The following is a 16,550-nucleotide window of genomic DNA, read 5'->3' on the forward strand; positions in this document are numbered from 1 at the left end:
AAAAAAAGAAATAGTCTGGCACAGTGGATTAGGAAACAAAATTCAACAATATGCTGTATACAAGCAACACACTTAACTTATAAGGAAATTCATAGGCTGAAAGTCAAAGGATGGAAAACAATACTACACACCCCACCACCTCAGAAAAAAGCAGGGGTAGCAATCCTGTTTTTAGTCTCAACTTCAAACCAAGCAACGACCAGATGAAATAAAGAAGGCCACTACATACTGGTTGGGAGAAAAATTCAAGAGGAAGAGGTAACACCCATAAATATGTACGAACCAAACACGGGAGCACCCAACTATAAATCCTTATATTCTTTAGATTAACTAGCAACTAACATTACTAAACTTCTTTCTAATCTGGATTAGAATATCATAATATTCAAATTATATCCCTCCTAGCCCATATTTTCCTTGGGGAAATTAAAGGAGTTATTCAAAGGGAAAATATCCTGTGTGTTTCCCAAACTAAGACCTAACTGGAATGCAGTTAGCCTTGAACAGCATATGGCCAGAAAGATAGCTCAGCAGTCTAAGTACCTGCTTGGCAAGTGCAAGAACCCAGGTTCAATCCCCAGTACTGCATGACACACCACCATGCTGGCCACCGAAATCAGGTGTGATGGAACATGCCTATAATCCCATCCCTGGGGAGGCTGAGACAGGAGGATCACTGCAAATCTGAGCTACGTAGTGAGACCCTGTGCCAAACAGATAGATAAACAAAAGATTAAAAAAGAAAGAAAACCAGAGACCAAAACTACCAGCTCCAGTCAGCCTATGCCTGCCTTCCCTGCCACCACTGTTCTCTTGGCCTGTGGCTACTCTGTACGACAGATAAGGCAAGGATGGGCTGATTCTGACTAGCATATTTTTATCTCTATATTTCAAGGCTGATTGCTTTGTAGGTAGGTCTTATTTTCAGGGAAATGGGGCATTTTAGAGCAAACAAACATTAGACAAACCTTACAAACGTTCTTTCCATTTATTTATATCACAGTGTCTCAAACTCTTCAAGGACACTGCCGTGCACTCTTGTATCCTACTAAAGCGGAAGCATCCTCCACACAGAAATCCTCAGTTAATTTTATAAATTAGCCAGACAATTAATTTTATTAGAAGCCATCTCCTTGAAAGCCTTGTCCTTTTGGGGGCTCTGGAAGGCAGTACATTTTTCCCAGCACGTAGTAAGGGCTGAGAACTGGGTAGAAACTCGAAGTACCGAGTTGCAAATGTTGGCGAGAGCCAGCAGAAGGCACATAATAAGGACTGAATAAGTGTTATGTGCTGCGCTTGCTATATTGTTCTCCTTTTGTTTGATGGAAGGAAGTGAGAGGCGAAGAGCAGGAGGGAGAACGGAAGGGGATGGAAGATCAGTGCCGATAGGGAAGGGGTACAGCTAGTGATGGGAAGAATTCTTTGACTGTGAGAACACAAGACAAGAAATCAGCTTAGGTGGGAGAACAGGAGCTCAGCCCTGTGCTGAGTGGGGCAAGAGAAGTGCAAGGACATGAGCTCAAGGCATATAAGAGGAGTGCGGGGAGAGAGGACAAGGTTGCATGGGACATCCAGCCTAGACCCCGCCTCTGCCGGTAAAGAGGCCACGGCAAGCTTAGTATATCACCTGAGCAGAGGACCAAACACCAACTCCACAAAGCAGACCAAATGATCAGTACCAGTGGGCCAGGGGCGCCCTCAGGCGAGTGACCTCGGCTGCTTATCTCCATGGCAACAGCTCACATGTCAAACTGTTCTTTGCCTTGTGGGAGGGAGTATTTCAGCAAAGGGAGAAGGCAACATTCAAAAGCAGCTTTTCTCCCTGATGACCCTGCTCCTCTGGCAAACTGTGTTCTTTTTCTGCAAGCTGCAATCTCCAGAGGAAACTGTCCACAGAAGAGGTTGCTGCTGTGACTCTATTTGCAGATGCATGCCCAGGACACGTCTTTAAAAGTAGCCTGAGGCTAATTTTCCTTTAGTTTCACACAGTGCTCAGTGTTTCTCTGGCTTGGTTCATCCTTCCTTTCATGAACAGATCCCCAAACACAGAGGCCAGCATGGTGTACTGCTATTCAAAGAAAGAGGTCAGAGAGGTTGGGTAGCTTCCCCAGAGCTACTGAGCAGAGTCAGTCTAGAAAACCAGACAAGACTGGGTGTCTATTGGCTTCCATTTACAAACACCCTGCTCTGCTGCAGAGTGAGCCCAGCCTGAGCTACCGCCCTAGCCAATGGGTGACATATGTCCCTGCAGCTCTCAACTCTACCTCTTGCCCAGTGCTAGGACATGCTATGCCCCACGGCCTTCTCCAACAGAGAGCCCAGTCTTAAGGTAACAGTACAGAGCAAATTTGGATGCTGTGTGTAACTTGTAACACTTCAAGTTCAATGTTCTGCCTACTCTACAAAGTTTAGGGTCAGCACAGCATTTCCAGGATGATAAATGACCTTTCTTCATCTGAGCTGTGGACGTGCACGTCTGACCACGAGGCCTCCAATCACAGCTCTGCATGCATCGCAGGGTCCACTTTCCATCCAGGACTGGGAGCCAAGAAAGCTCATTTCTTGGCCTAACTTCAGCTCTTCCCGGTAGTTTTGATCCCATGATTCTATCCACGAAAGAAACCCTCTTCTCTGCAGTGTCCTGCCTGCCTCTGACGTACTAAGGTGTAATTAGAACAGCATGGAAGCAAGCAGGAGGTCCATTTACCTCATCCCTTCATTTTTAAGAGCTTCTAAAGTATGTTTCTAATATCTTAGGTGAACTGGGCCAAATTCCCTCCTCGGCTTTTCACATGCATGAGTAAATCCACAGACTAAACCCCTTGGGCCTTAGATTCTGCTTAGAAGTTTTGTTTTTTTTTTTTTTTTAAGAAAACAAATATTCCATTAAAACTACATAGTGTACTCTGCATATTTTTAGGACAATTAGAGTTTAGAATTCCCTCTTCTTCCGCCCATGGTAAGAAAAAGATTTCTTAACTGTTTCCTTACCACAAATGACACTAAGGTGGGATAAATTAACAGCTTTCTAATCTTCTAAAATCACCTCATCTGACATCATCAAAGTATCCACTGGTGAGTTAAAGTTTCCAGGTATTTTGGGGAAGGTTCTGGTTTCCCTCATTCCATTGCCAGGTGAACCTTTTAGGTAGACAAGTATTTGAGAGCCTAATGGGAATATTTTCTTGAAATATAAACATCAAGCTCACACAAAACATTAAAGGAGGGAGATTTTCAGCCATCTGCTTGATTCCAAAGCGGGTCTGCTTTTGGTAATTTTTCTTTAGCCCTTTGACCTTGTAAAATTTGTAAAGGAGAAGCAGCAGCCCTTTGGCCATGCTCCAGCCTGTGGGAAAGAGGTACAGTGAGGCGGGGGACCTGGACACCAGTCTCTAGAGGGAAGAGACCAGGAGGGAGGGAGCCATCCCCACCCCTGGACTCCGTGCTTCCTGAGTGTGGGTGGTTGTACACACAGCAACACCCTGCCTGCCAGCCCATGCTGCTGGGCCACACATAGGGAAAACAGCTGCCAAGTCAGCTTGCAAATCAAATGTTTTCTTGCAACCAAATTGGAGGCAGCATCTTGACAACACTTGACAATTTAGCACACATTCAAGCCCAAGGGCTCCACAGCCTTTAGAGTAGTGGGTGCAGGACCACCCTCCGCTTGGGCTCCATTCATTGCAAAACAGATTAAAGTCCATCAAAGGGTGGAAAAGCCACATGTGGCTCACCCGAAGGTTTGGACAGCAGTGAGACATGCTTTCCATGGGCTTCGCTTGGAAAAGTGAGCACAGTCCAGAGAGGGCTTGGAGCATGTGCCTGTGATGTTTTCAAAGTGAGACTCTGAAATGAAGAATCAAGGAAAGAGCTCAAGATTTCCCATGGAAAACGTGTTTATTTAAATTAAAAAATACTGTGAAAATTACAAAGCATTAAATACAAAAGACAATTCTATACAACTCAATAGAACAAGAAGGAAGTATATACATCACTTTGTTAAACAGGCACAGATAGACTTGCACCAAACTTCAGGCTTAAGCAATGGAAAATGTGACACTGCACAAGTCCGTCGCAGTGAAGTTTCAGAATTCAAGTGATTCCAGGCAACAGGCCAAACTTAACTTGGCTTCTTTCAACTTAAACGGCCCCCTTTGGAGGAAATCTACACTCTGAATTTTAAAGTGAATTTGAACCCTGTTCCCCCAAACATAAATTTCCTCTAGCTGTATGTCAAAGCGAACTGACAAACCAGTTCCAGCACTGTTAACCCTTTCGTGGGAACTATAGTTATTCTCATGTCTCAAACACAGGGGAAGTATGTTTTAAAAAATAATAACAAAAGGATTTTACTCCTAGAACTAAGTTGAGCCTTTTAGTGTATCTTGTCTTTAAGAGCTAAAAGTTTATGCTACAAGGGGACTGATCCCAGGAAGACTACATGCAGACACTGGCAAGCAGTTGTAAGATTTTTTTTTACAGACTTCTCTTTCCCTTGGGTGGGAGTGCTCACAGCCTACCAGGCAGAGAACTTTGCAGACCAAAATTTGGTTCAATCCTGGGAAAACTACAGAAGGGCTGGTTTGTGATTAGCTCTGAATTCCCCGGTCACATGTATTCAGAGTCCCCAACTGCTCCCTTAAATCAACAGATCCTTTTCACAGACTAACTGGCCAAAGGGGAAATATTTGGTCCAAGCCTCTTCACACCAGGCCATGGAGGATTTATCACAGAGTCTGAAATCCAAAGACATCCTCCCAGCCCCCTGGGGCGGCACATCCTCCGGAGCCCCGTGAAGCCAATAAGCCTCTTGACAACATGCCCAGGACCACACAGCAAATGAGCATCAGGGCTATGGACCTGGAAGCACAGAAGGTGGACCCCAGCTTGTGTGTGCCTGTCTAGAACTATCTTGTGTGACACAATGCCACATTGTAAGGTCCCGGGTATGTTTCTCCCACCTCAAAGGACAAGGCTGAGAAAATGGGCAACAGCAGAGGGAATGGGTTGGCCTTGTCCAAGCCCATCATTCTTCCCCCTTCTGGAAAGATCCCAAGGAGCCCTCTGCAGGGACATTTGGAGATTAGACTCCAGGGAAGCCCTCCGACCACAGGAAAGTCATACTAGCAGGCAGGACAGTCACAAATCACAATACCAGTTCATCTCTTATGATCTCAGCTAATGTTAACTAGTTTAAAAGTTGACTTTTCCCCCTTCCATTGTCCAAATAGATTGAGTTTAGAGTTCTAGTTTTCTCCCATCAAAATTTTTTTAAAAATCCTTCATCAAGATTTTCCCTTTCTAATGCAAGACTTCCAAAAGAAGCTTGTAACCCTCTGTGATCTAAGACCACAGGTACATAGTAGTGACACTTACAGCCAATCACATCTAGAACAAAGCTCTAGGCGATGAGCGAATCAAAACGAGTCCCTCAGCCCGCCCTAGGCGTTTGAAAGATGATGCAGAAATTACCCAGGGCATCAATGAGCAAATGACAAGCGCGTCAGTCCCCCAGGCTCTGAACGGGAACCCCACACTCAGGCCCCAAAGTAGATGCACACACGGCACGTCTTCAGGGCGTAAGGACCTCGAGACCTGCTGGTGAGCCCTGTCTCCCACCCTACGCCATCTCGGGGGTTTCCCCGGGGGTTCTTTTCAAAGTGACAGCTGCACTGAAAAAAGTGAAACAGACACTTGAAAAACACCCTTCCTATCTCTAAGGGTGCTGGCTGCTGGAGCCGCCTTGACGGCCCCCAGGGTGCTAGGAGTTGTGGTGAATGTTCTCAGAGGACCCCTCGCTGCTTTCATTCAGAGGCGTCTCAGATGTCTCCTCCAGCTCATCGTCCGCCCCCTCCTCCTGGATGGTGAGGTGCACATCTGGGGCAGAGGACTCGGAGCTCACGCTGTCCCCCTCCATAGAGCACAGCGTGCAGGACAGAGCGGGCGCCACGCTCTCCTGCAGCATGTTCAGCATCATAGGTACCTGCACCGACCTCAGGCCGGACACCACGGGCAGCGGCTTCATGGCCTCCCCCCAGAGCCTCTCCTCGTCCTTGTACAGCAGCAGGAGGCTGGACTTCTTCTCCCGCCTCTTGGACTTCATGTAGCCCAGCATGATTCCGATCAAGAAAATGCCGTAGAAGGACATGACAACCAGGACGTAGAAATACTCGTTGCCGTTGCCGCTGCCACCACCGGGCACATGGGACTGCAGGGGCCTGCTGGAGGCTGCTGTGCTGGGGTGCGTGCTATTTAGCGGCTCCATTCTCGGCCCCAGAGCGCAGCGCTCACAACAGGGTCTGGGGAGAAAGCTGCAGGTTAGATAGAGTCTTGGCAGTTGGTGGTACACAGAGGCCTGGGAGTGAGCACAGGGTTTGTGAGGTTGCAATATTTAGAAAGCTTACAAATGCACGAAATAAATAGCTGCAAGAAGTCCCACCAAACAGTTAATAGGGCTTGGAGAGGCTTGAGAAGGGAGGGGGCGGGAAAGGTAAGAAGAACTTTCGCTTTTTATTGCCTCCGGATGGTATGCATCTCTGTCTTACTTGCATTTCATGAAAGGAGAATGCATTACTTTTATACTTTAAAATATTTCGGTAGACTCCATGGAGGCATAGAGGAAACAAATAACTTAAAAATTTAAAGACACTCAGGGATGAAGTAGAAATGGTTCACATTTCACTTCTAAAACTTAAACGTGTTTTAATTCACCAAGAATTTTTCTTAGAGCCAAAAAAAGAAACAGAAAGAAGCGCAAAGTTGTTCTGTTTCTGTCAGAAGTACTGCCCTTCCCAGTGTTTCCGGAGCAGATAGCCTCACTGACTTACCGAGGGCTGACGATCTGTCCCTGCTCCTGAATTCCTAGCTTGGCGCGTTCCGGAGCGGCGCTCTTCTGTGTCCGGCTCCCTCTCTGACAGCTGTGCAGCTGTCCTCAGGATATATAGTCAAGAAACGCGTCGTCACGTGTTCGGGGAGGAAGATTTACAGCAGCGGTTGACCGTGGCAGAATAAGCAGTAAACTCAAAGCACTGCAGTTCAACTCTCTGAACTTTGCAGCTGTGAAAAGAAAAAGACTGGGGAGTGGAAACCACTCCTCACACCGGTGCGGAGCCAGTTTTCAGGTGGCCGTGAAAATGAGTGGAACCCAGAGAAAACAATGTGCTAAGCTGCAAGCATCACCCCAAAGACCACCCCTATTAGAAACAACTTCATGCTTCATTTCCTTCTTGGGGGATAACTGTTCTGTTGCCTACAGGTTTTCAGGGGCAGTCAAATCCTATTACCTGAATGAAAGATTTGCGGGGACAAGAGCAGGGCTTATTGTCAAGAACCCAAGGCTTAAGTTTTAGTTTTTCCACTAACTATATAATGTCTATAAATTATTAGCCTCAGATCCATGATCCCTACAATCACGAGGCATGGGGGAGTTTTCGCACATAGAATTCTATGAACCCTGGTAACTTGAAGTTCCTTTCGGTTGAACTGTGCTAAGATTTAAGGCAAGCTGGTACAGATTAGCCTCCTAAAAGCCCAGAGAGATACCTGTCTGTGTATCAGCTCACAGATTTATTTTTGATCATCATTAGTTTCTAAACCTTCCAGATTCCTTTCACCTGGCTGCATGACATGATGATAGGGACGGGGAGCAGGCCTGGTTAGCTTCTCCAGGCACAGCTGCTCCCCTGAAGCCTCCCACAAATATCTTTCACGCAACCCCGCGCTGTCTCTGGCAGCTCACCAGGTCGCCCGCGCAGCTGCCGCTCTCCCCACTGAGCACAGGCCAAGTTTTGAAAACCCGGATAAACTCTGTGTTACGATGGCTATTCTGATCAAACTTGGAAGACTCTGATGCCAACCCCTCGACTCTGGCACCATCATTCCAAGCAGCTCTGACTGAAAAGAACTCTGTACCTCCAGTTACCCCTGACATGTGAATTGTGGACGGGCCATCTTGCAAGCCAACTCTAAAGACAATGTCCTTTATGGTTCTGCTGTCATCCAGTTGAACCTGAGGGAGAAATGTGAAAACAGCTCTTGGGCCCTTCCAGAATGTGTAAAGCCCAGGCTCTGGAACTCTCCCTGGGAATAGGAGTTAATGCCTATCCCTAAGTCTGATGGGGCACCTGTGGAAAGAATGGACCATGAGCCCCTACTGTAGTGTTTCCCACTGGACCACTCACCAAATGTTTTGGGCTATGCTTACCCAGTCCTGTCATAGTTTGGGGTTTTTGAATAGAAATAATACAATACAGGACATAAAAGATTATTTATAATTAATCACTGAAAGAATCATACCAAAGACTGAAGGAAATCTTTCCATACACTAAAAACCAAAGAATCCAGCAGAAGGCCTAGATGCCATGGTAATGGCCTTCACAAGTCCAGCTGAAGACCTAGAGCTCATAACCATGCTTCCCATGAGTCCACCTGCAGGCCTAGAGCCCATAGCAATGTCTCATGCCAGCCCACTTCATGGATCTGCACTGCGAAGGCCCAAAGGTCAGTGGTGGAAGCTAGAAAGTCTATGCCAGCGGGATGAAGGGTCTGTGCCGGAAGCCTGAGGGATCTGAACTAAAGCCAGGAAGTAACACTCAAGGTAAGAACCAGAGCTGCCCTCACAAGTACCACAGTCATCCTCAGTGACAGTGAAATCCCAAGCTCCTGCGATGATGACAGCCAAGTTCCCCTCAGGAAAGCCAGCATGACAAGCTTCTCCAGGAGACTGAGCTGTGCACCATCTTCCCCTCTGGAGCCAGAAGGAAATGCTCAAGATGAGGACCAGAGCTCCCCCAAAGTGAATGCTCAGGAACAAAGATGTCCTGAGAACCTCCTCCAATGAGAATAATCAGGTTCATCAAGAAAGCCAGCATGATAATGTCACCCAGCAGAATAGCCTGATAGAACCAGCAGCTTCCAACAGCTCCAACAGCTTCTCCAAACAGCTTCCCTGACCACCTCCTGACAGCTTCTCTAGTTCTGCTTCTTATGCTGCTGGCAGCAATCCTCAGGTGCACCCCCTTCCATACCCAGCACTATGCTGGTTCAGTTCAGCTCCATGTAGCAAGTTGACCACCAGTTGGTAGTCCACCACAGTTCCCAGCTGACACTGTGAGCAGTCCAAAATCAAGATCATCCACACTATGGAATTTTATTCACCAATAGAACCCGTGCAACTGTGTCAGTCCTTGCCTGTTTCAGTCCTTAAACTCCACTGCTCTGGCATGTGCGTTGCCTTTGCTTGGTTTGTACTGCTCTAGGATGTTGTCTTGGCCATGACAGACCTGGCCTTCTTAACCTGCACCCAGGGATGCTGGCAGACAAGAGTCTATACCATGGCCTGCAGGAGTGGCTGGACCACTAAACCAAGGCAGACCCTGAAAATTCATGCTCATCAGCTGCTGATGCCAGAACTATGGAATTGAGTGTTGCAATATTTGAGACTGGTGATCACCCAGGGATTGTCACAGGTTGGGAATGAGAAGGTCTGTGGAGGCAGACAGGAGGTGGGGAGAAGGACCACCAGGTTCAAAAGGCAGGAAGTACAAAGCCTGGAAGTCTGTTAGACGCTAAAGTTTCAAACCTTATGAACTTCCAAACAGAAGCCAACATCCACAGCAGTACAAACCAAGCAAAGGCATCAGGCATGCTGGAGCAAACCTAGTATAGACGCCAAAGGGCCCATCAAGTCAGAGTCACAAGAAGAGCAAAACCCAAGCCTTTAGGAGTCATCCCAGGAATATCACAGCCTGCGTGAAATTCCACGTGGTGCCTACAAGATGTCCCCGCATCCTCTGGTGACCACTTCTCCCAGCATGGAAGTTTCTACTACAGTTCCATGAAGTGATGCCTCTAAAATGCATAGCACGTACTAGCAGAAAGTATATGCTCAAGTTATGCATGTTGTTGTCATTGCTGAGAGTCCCTGTGGCTACCCCAGGCTCGCAGTGGCTTCTCAAAGTGCCTGTATTTCTCTCCAGACTCCACCCCCCCCCCGCTGCCCTTGCCCTTTCTGTCCTCCCATCCTCACACCAGGAATGGAGCTTAAATTTGGGGGCTTACAACCTCCTAACACCTACCTTAGTCTTCTATCCAACCCACCAGCACGGCAAAATGTGAAAACTGGGGCAGCAAATAGTGGCATAGCTAACAAAGGGGAAGGCAGAACACCTGGGAGGTGCTCTCTGTCACAGAAAAGAAGGACACATGAATTAAAATCACACCCATATTGCACTACAGCATCAGCAGATGGCGACGCTGAAGAAACAGAGCCATATTCTGGATGCTTGCCCCTCTGTGGCTTATATTTCCATTTCCTTCACCAGGTCTGTTGAAGAACAATGCTTAATGATAAAGTCCAGTTTATCAAAATTTTTATGGTTGTGCTATTTAGGAAATGTTTGTTCAAAACAAGATCATGAAGATTTCCCCCTATATCTTCTGATAATTTTAGAGATGTTTTGTGTGTTTAAGTCCATGGCCCTCTTCATACATGGAGCAGAAGGTGTTTTGTTTTGCTTTATTTGAGGGTATTTTTCTGAAATTACTCCAGCACCCTTTGTTGAAAATTCTGGCTTTTTGCTATTGAACTATCTTGGAAACCTTGTCTAAAATCAATTGCCCGTATTTCTTCAGGAATTTTTTGAAACTCTATTATTCTCCTTTTCTCTGTAAATGCTTGCATCTCTTCTATACTGTCTTGATAAACCTATCTTAAATTAGCATTTTCATTAAACCTAGGTTGTGCTGCAGTAGATGTCCATCCGAGTGTCTATTATGTACCAGGTCCATATTGATCCTACAAGGACTACCAGAATCACTGCACTGACAATAAAACTGAAGTTCAGAGAAACTAAGCAAACTACTCTAACCCACACCATGAATAGTAGACTTGGGATTCAAATCCAGACCCATGCAACTCCAAACCATCCTGTGTGTGTGTGTGTGTGTGCGCGCACGCTAGCTCGCGTGCGCGCATGCGCTTAGGGAAGGGTCTACAGGGTGTTCAGGGTCTTACTAGTAGATCAACTGCATAGTGATCCACCTGTTTACAGCCTCCCAAGAGATGAAATTACAGGCACGTGCTACCACACCTGGTTTCAATTGCTGTCTCACTGCGCCTCAGGGGTGGGGCTGGCATGGCAGGCCCAGGGATCGAACCCCCAGTCCTTGAGCCTGCTTGCAGGTGATTTAATCTGCTGAGCTATTTGGCCAGCCCTGTTTTCATTGGACTTTATCTCACTGGATATAAGCCAAGAAAGAAAAGGAGAGAGAATACAAAGTGACAGGTTGGCATTGCTTCCTGCTTCTTTTGGATCTCCATAAACCTAAGGAAAAAAAAATTTAAAAAAACACTAGGTAACCAAATACTGAAACAGAAATGCAAACTTGCAACTACAAAACATTTCTTCAAAACTCATGTTATTTTAGTATTGAAGGCTACCCCTCCAGTATGTCCTAAAAGCTATCAGGGTAGTAGGCACATCCTTGCCCCATCTTCAAGTGGCCACCAGTACAACAAGTTCTCATTTGTTTAGGCACACAGATCATTTCTGGCCCTTGTTTTTATGTTTGGTCCCATTTTCCTTCCTTAAGATTTTTAAGTGTTTTATTTTGTTTTGCTTTGGGGTTTTTTGTTTTGTTTTGTTTTTCATGCTTGATCCTGACACACACTTTCTCCAGAGCTTTGGTTGAGAACTTTCATTTCCTGGTAACGTCATTTTTACTAGATGACCAAGAAGTCCAGGCCACACAACTCTGAAATTATGTTAACAGCTCCTGTAACTAAACAAAGTTCATGCTGAGAGAGTAGCACAAGCATGAATCTCATCAGATTAAACGTAAGTCCAGAGTGTGGAGCCCTGGCCCAGCTCCCCCTCACCCGAGCTACGTGACTGGATCTGTTGCATCATTTCTGTGTTTCAGTTTTAGGCATCTGCAGGCTTGACAAGAACATGATCATTAACTGTGCTGGGGTCCTCAGAAATGTCCCATCATCCAACAGGCTGTCCCTCTCCTGAGCAGACAAAATACAGATCTGGCAGGGAACTACAGAATGACATTTCCAGTGCCTGCTGCTGGTCTGGGTTTTCCCAGAAACTCTTTCTGAAAACTTGTGTCTGGGAACCCTTGCAGGCTTATGCCCTGAGTCACCCACCCTTGACACACACTTGTTAGCATTTCTAGCCCTAGGAATGGGACTGGGCTGAGCATCTGCCAGGATCTACTATGACCTCCAGGCCATCCCTTTAATACCTGCTGTAATCTGGGAGGATGGGACTACACCAGCTTCCTCCATCATTCAAAGAAAGATGGTGGGGGAGAAAATCTGACCTCCTGAAATAAAGCCTAAAGTTATGCTAATTTGCCTTCATCATCTATTATTCAAACATTTTCTATCTGGTTTTTATCTAACAAATATTTGCATAGTACTTCAGGCGTCTCCGGAACTGCTTCAAGAGTTTCACAAATTTTATCTGATTTAATCCTCATCAAAACCCCATGAGGTGACCTCTGTCCTCTGCAAGGAAACTGAAGCCCAGAATAGTTGGGGGTGGCCTCCCCTGATTACACAGTAAGTGACAGAGCTGCCATTGGAATCCAGAGCTGAGGGAAGAGAAGGAAGTCATTGAATCTAGCTCTGTGGACCTTCCAGATGGTTCAGGACACAGACAAGCATCCAAATATCATATGTGTGAGGTGACAAGAGTGCTAAGAATTGCCAAAGAGATAGTAGGGCGAAGTCAAGATCTGATGGATTTCAACTCAGCGTAATCAGGGAGGATCGCTTGGAGGGGAATACGAAGAAGTCCGGCAGATGCAGGGAGAAGAGAATTTGGCCAGGGGTATCTGCAGAAAGAGCCTCTGAGGAACAGTATAGCAGGGAGTGGGGAAGGATGCCGAGAATGAGAAATTAAAATTGTACGGAGACTGTCAAGGCGGTAGGAGGCTGTACAAACCAAGGTCTCCGAAGTGCGAAGTGAACCGCGCAGAATCAGAAGTGTCAAGGAAGCCGAGATGAGCTGCTGACTGACTTATTGAGCACGTTTGTGAAGTAATCCCTGAAACACAGATTCTGCTTCCAAAATTCTTGTTAAAAATTCCAGACTTAAAGTAATGCTCGTGCGTGTACCCCAGTCATCATTCTCAAGGATTATCAGTGGGGTATTTGGAGTAATTCTTGATCAAAACTAGAGGGAGGTAGCATAGAACTCCCAGAGGCGTAAGACAGAATAAACGTGCCAGTGTACATAGTTTTAAACGATGGATGGCACGTCAGGGGAGGCGCCTGGAAGGGACTGAGAAGTCACCCCCCACCCCCACGGGCCTTCAGCCGGCCCGTAGCCCGGGCAACAGAGGACAGGGAAGAAGGAGCCTGAGCTCACAGCGTCACCTGGGACTGCGTATACTCGTTACTGAATGGAAGTTGTTCAGGGAGACGAGGGACTTCACTGAAAGACACTTGAAAAGTTAGAGGCTCAGTCTCACATCTCTCCAGAAGCAAGGGAAGAACCCCTGAAGAGCATGGTCTCCAGAAGTAGGCTGCTGGGCTGGGGTGGGAGTTCGGAGCGAGAGCCCTTCTCTAGTATGCACAAAGCCCTAGGTTCAGTGCCCAGCACCACAGTATAAGAGAAAAATAAGGCTGCTGCACAGGGATTCCTGCAATCCCTGCTTGTTTATCATAGCAGTTACCCGTAGGAAGTCCTGGAGCAACACTAAGCACATCGTGGTGTTGAGAAAAATGCAAACAGCACGATATTTGGGAGCTCCACACATTAGCTATCTTAAATTTAAATTTAAGGGCCGGCCAAATAAGCTCAGAGGATTAAAGTTCCTGTAAGCAGGCGCAGGTGTTAGGGGTTCGATCCCCAGGCCTGCCTGCCAGCCCTGCCCCCAGGGCCTGCTGAGATGGCAATTGAGATTGGGCATGGTGGCGCATGTCTGTAATCCCAGCTCTTGGGAGGCTGTACACAGGCAGATCATTACAAGTCTGATCTAGTAGTGAGACCCTGAACACTGTAGACCCTTCCCTAAGATACAAAAATAAATAAATAAATAAATTTAAGGCCCATAACTGAACATTCCCTGTTTTATTCCTAGAATGGCAACTGATGTCCACAGTAGATGTTCTGGAAGGATCTGCTGACTTACTAAGAGAAAGAATGTGCTAGCTGTTCTTCACAGCCTATCTCATTAAACTTTCCCCAAGAGCCCATTGAGAAAAATTATGAGCAGAATTCTGTAAGCATGAACAAGGAAAGCTTAAGAGAAGGTTGCCCTGGTTACAGGAAGTAATGGAAATAAGGAGGACCATTCTGCCTCCTGCCTTGATAGCAGTGCCAGACACATAGTCTCTGCTTTTGAGACCCACACAGCAAAAGTGTTGCTGATGGTCGCTTCCTCTGGCCCAGCTATCAAGAGGTTGGGCTGGAGAGAGGGTGGCAATGGAAGGCTACAGGGATTCCAGCTGAGGACACCACTGACACTTACAAAATAATTGGAAGCCTTTCAAAGCTTTCTCTAACCCTTCTAAGTAACAGATGATTATGCAGGACCCAGTAAAAATGAATTTTCATTTAACTCTGATTCCTGCGTGTGCCACAGAAAGAAGTTGGTGCTAAGAAGCAAACTGTATTGTGGATTTACAAGTGCATTTCCTAGCTCGGGCTGCCCTTCTGCCAAACAGACTGAAGTGCAGCTGACAGACAGGAAGTGGGGATCCTCCTTCCCCTGTGATCTGGCTTCCTGTCACAATAATTTCCCATCATTTCCCTCCAGTCATCTCCCTTGAGAGACGGAGCTGGGTCTGGAGGGCAGAGCAGCCCAAGGTAGGGTGAACAGTGCAGAGTCTTCCTCTAGCCACAGGGTCTCAAGATCGGGGCCACTGACCCAGAAGAATGGATTTCCCACCTAGGATGCTTACCCCACAGCGTCCCACAGCCTGGGTTTCCCTGACAGGTGGAACCCTGGACCTGATGGTATCAAAGCTGATTCTCCAGGCAGGTAAACGGCATTGGAAATGCTGATCTTGATGAATAGTAGGCAGGAAGAGAGGGGAAGTTGCCCTGCCCTGCTCTGCCCTGCCCTGCCCGGGGCTCCTACGGAGAGAGGAAGACTTGCAGAGCCTGGCCCAGTGGTTGCTACTCTGGTAGAAGTGAAGGGAGGTACACCAGGTTCATATTTTCAAACACTGTGGCCACATCCGCCATGGCCCTGGGACCCCATGCTCGGCTGTGTGTGATGTCCCAGTCGTGTGGCTATACTGCTCATTCATTTACTGAGTGACACATCTAGTCAAATAAATACACCTGTCCTGCAACCCAAATCAATGCATCATTTACAAAATGAAAGGATCAACAGAACAAGAAAAAGATTGCAAAGGAAATAACTCAAACACAAGCAAAAACACAGAGCAGGGGCTGGTGTTCCCATCTTTTTCAGAGCCTAGCTTCATAGCTGAATTAAAGAAGTTTCCGCTTTCAGGGGACTAAACATTAACCTATAAGAAATTACACTCCAGGCCCCCATTGTTCAGACCAGGGCCGCCACCTCCTCCAAACACTGGCCTCCAGCGATAGCTTAGCAAGAGAGCAGTTAAGCTCAGCCTGCTATGACTGCATGACTAACAGCCCAGACTCACCCCAGGGGAAGCCTGGTGCCTTAAGGCAAGTCTCCTGGGAAAGGGGTGGGGGTGGAGAGATAGAGGGAGAGACAGACAGACAGACAGACAGACAGACAGACAGACAGACAGACACAGACAGACAGACAGACAGACAGACAGACAGACAGACAGAGACAGACAGACAGACAGACAGACAGACAGACAGACAGACAGACAGACAGACAGAGAAACAGAGAAAGACAAAGAGAGAGAGAGAGAGGTACTGAGTCTCATCTGAAACTCTGATACTTCCTTCATGCCTTTGTTCTTTGGGGTATAAGGAGATCAATTTTTTTTTTCTTAGCAATGAGAGCAAAGTTTACCTCTTCCATCAATCTATGGAAAGGCTGGTTGGATTATCCAAGTTATCTAGGTGCAAGCAGAAAATAAATAAGTAAAATAGTGGAGTGGTTAGAGGGACAAGCTCCTGACCTGCGCTGAAGTCTCATCTGCCGCCCACCAGCAGTGGATGCCTGGGAAATTTATCTACCCCATCTGAGCCTCGATTAAGGCTGTCTGGTAATGTGTAAGCACTTTTCACATTGTACGGTGTCCACTAGGCACCCATGAGCCTACCTGTCACGATTCATCCATATCAGGACGGATGCTTAACAATTTTTTAAACTGAGATACAATTTCTACACTCTAAAATTTGTTACTTCAAACTGACAGCTCACTGACTTTTAGAAATTTATTCACAATGTTGTACAACCCTCACCACTGGAAAGTTCCAAAACATGATCTTCTTTGCAAAGTGACATCCCATCTCCATTAACAGTCATTCCAGTTCCTACTCCACACAACTTCTGGAAAACACTCTCCCCTTCCTGTCTCAATGGCTTTGCCTCTTAGGGACATTTCATTCAAATGGAATCAAGTACTCATCTGTGAT

At 46.7% G+C, this 16,550-nt stretch overlaps 1 protein-coding gene across 1 annotated transcript; it reads right to left on the reverse strand.

Moving 5' to 3' along the window:
• Positions 1 to 3,901: 3,901 nt before the first annotated feature.
• On the reverse strand, positions 3,902 to 6,897 carry Kcne4 (potassium voltage-gated channel subfamily E regulatory subunit 4). The gene is made up of 2 exons (XM_023723010.1): positions 6,828 to 6,897; positions 3,902 to 6,299 (listed from the first exon to the last, which is right to left on the reverse strand). Exon 2 carries the CDS (start codon positions 6,263 to 6,265, stop codon positions 5,762 to 5,764), a length of 504 nt encoding a protein of 167 aa, XP_023578778.1. The 5' UTR covers positions 6,266 to 6,299; positions 6,828 to 6,897; the 3' UTR covers positions 3,902 to 5,761.
• Positions 6,898 to 16,550: the final 9,653 nt, after the last annotated feature.

This window comes from Octodon degus, unplaced genomic scaffold (assembly GCF_000260255.1).
Source record: "Octodon degus isolate 3935 unplaced genomic scaffold, OctDeg1.0 scaffold00096, whole genome shotgun sequence".
NCBI lineage: Eukaryota > Metazoa > Chordata > Mammalia > Rodentia > Octodontidae > Octodon > Octodon degus.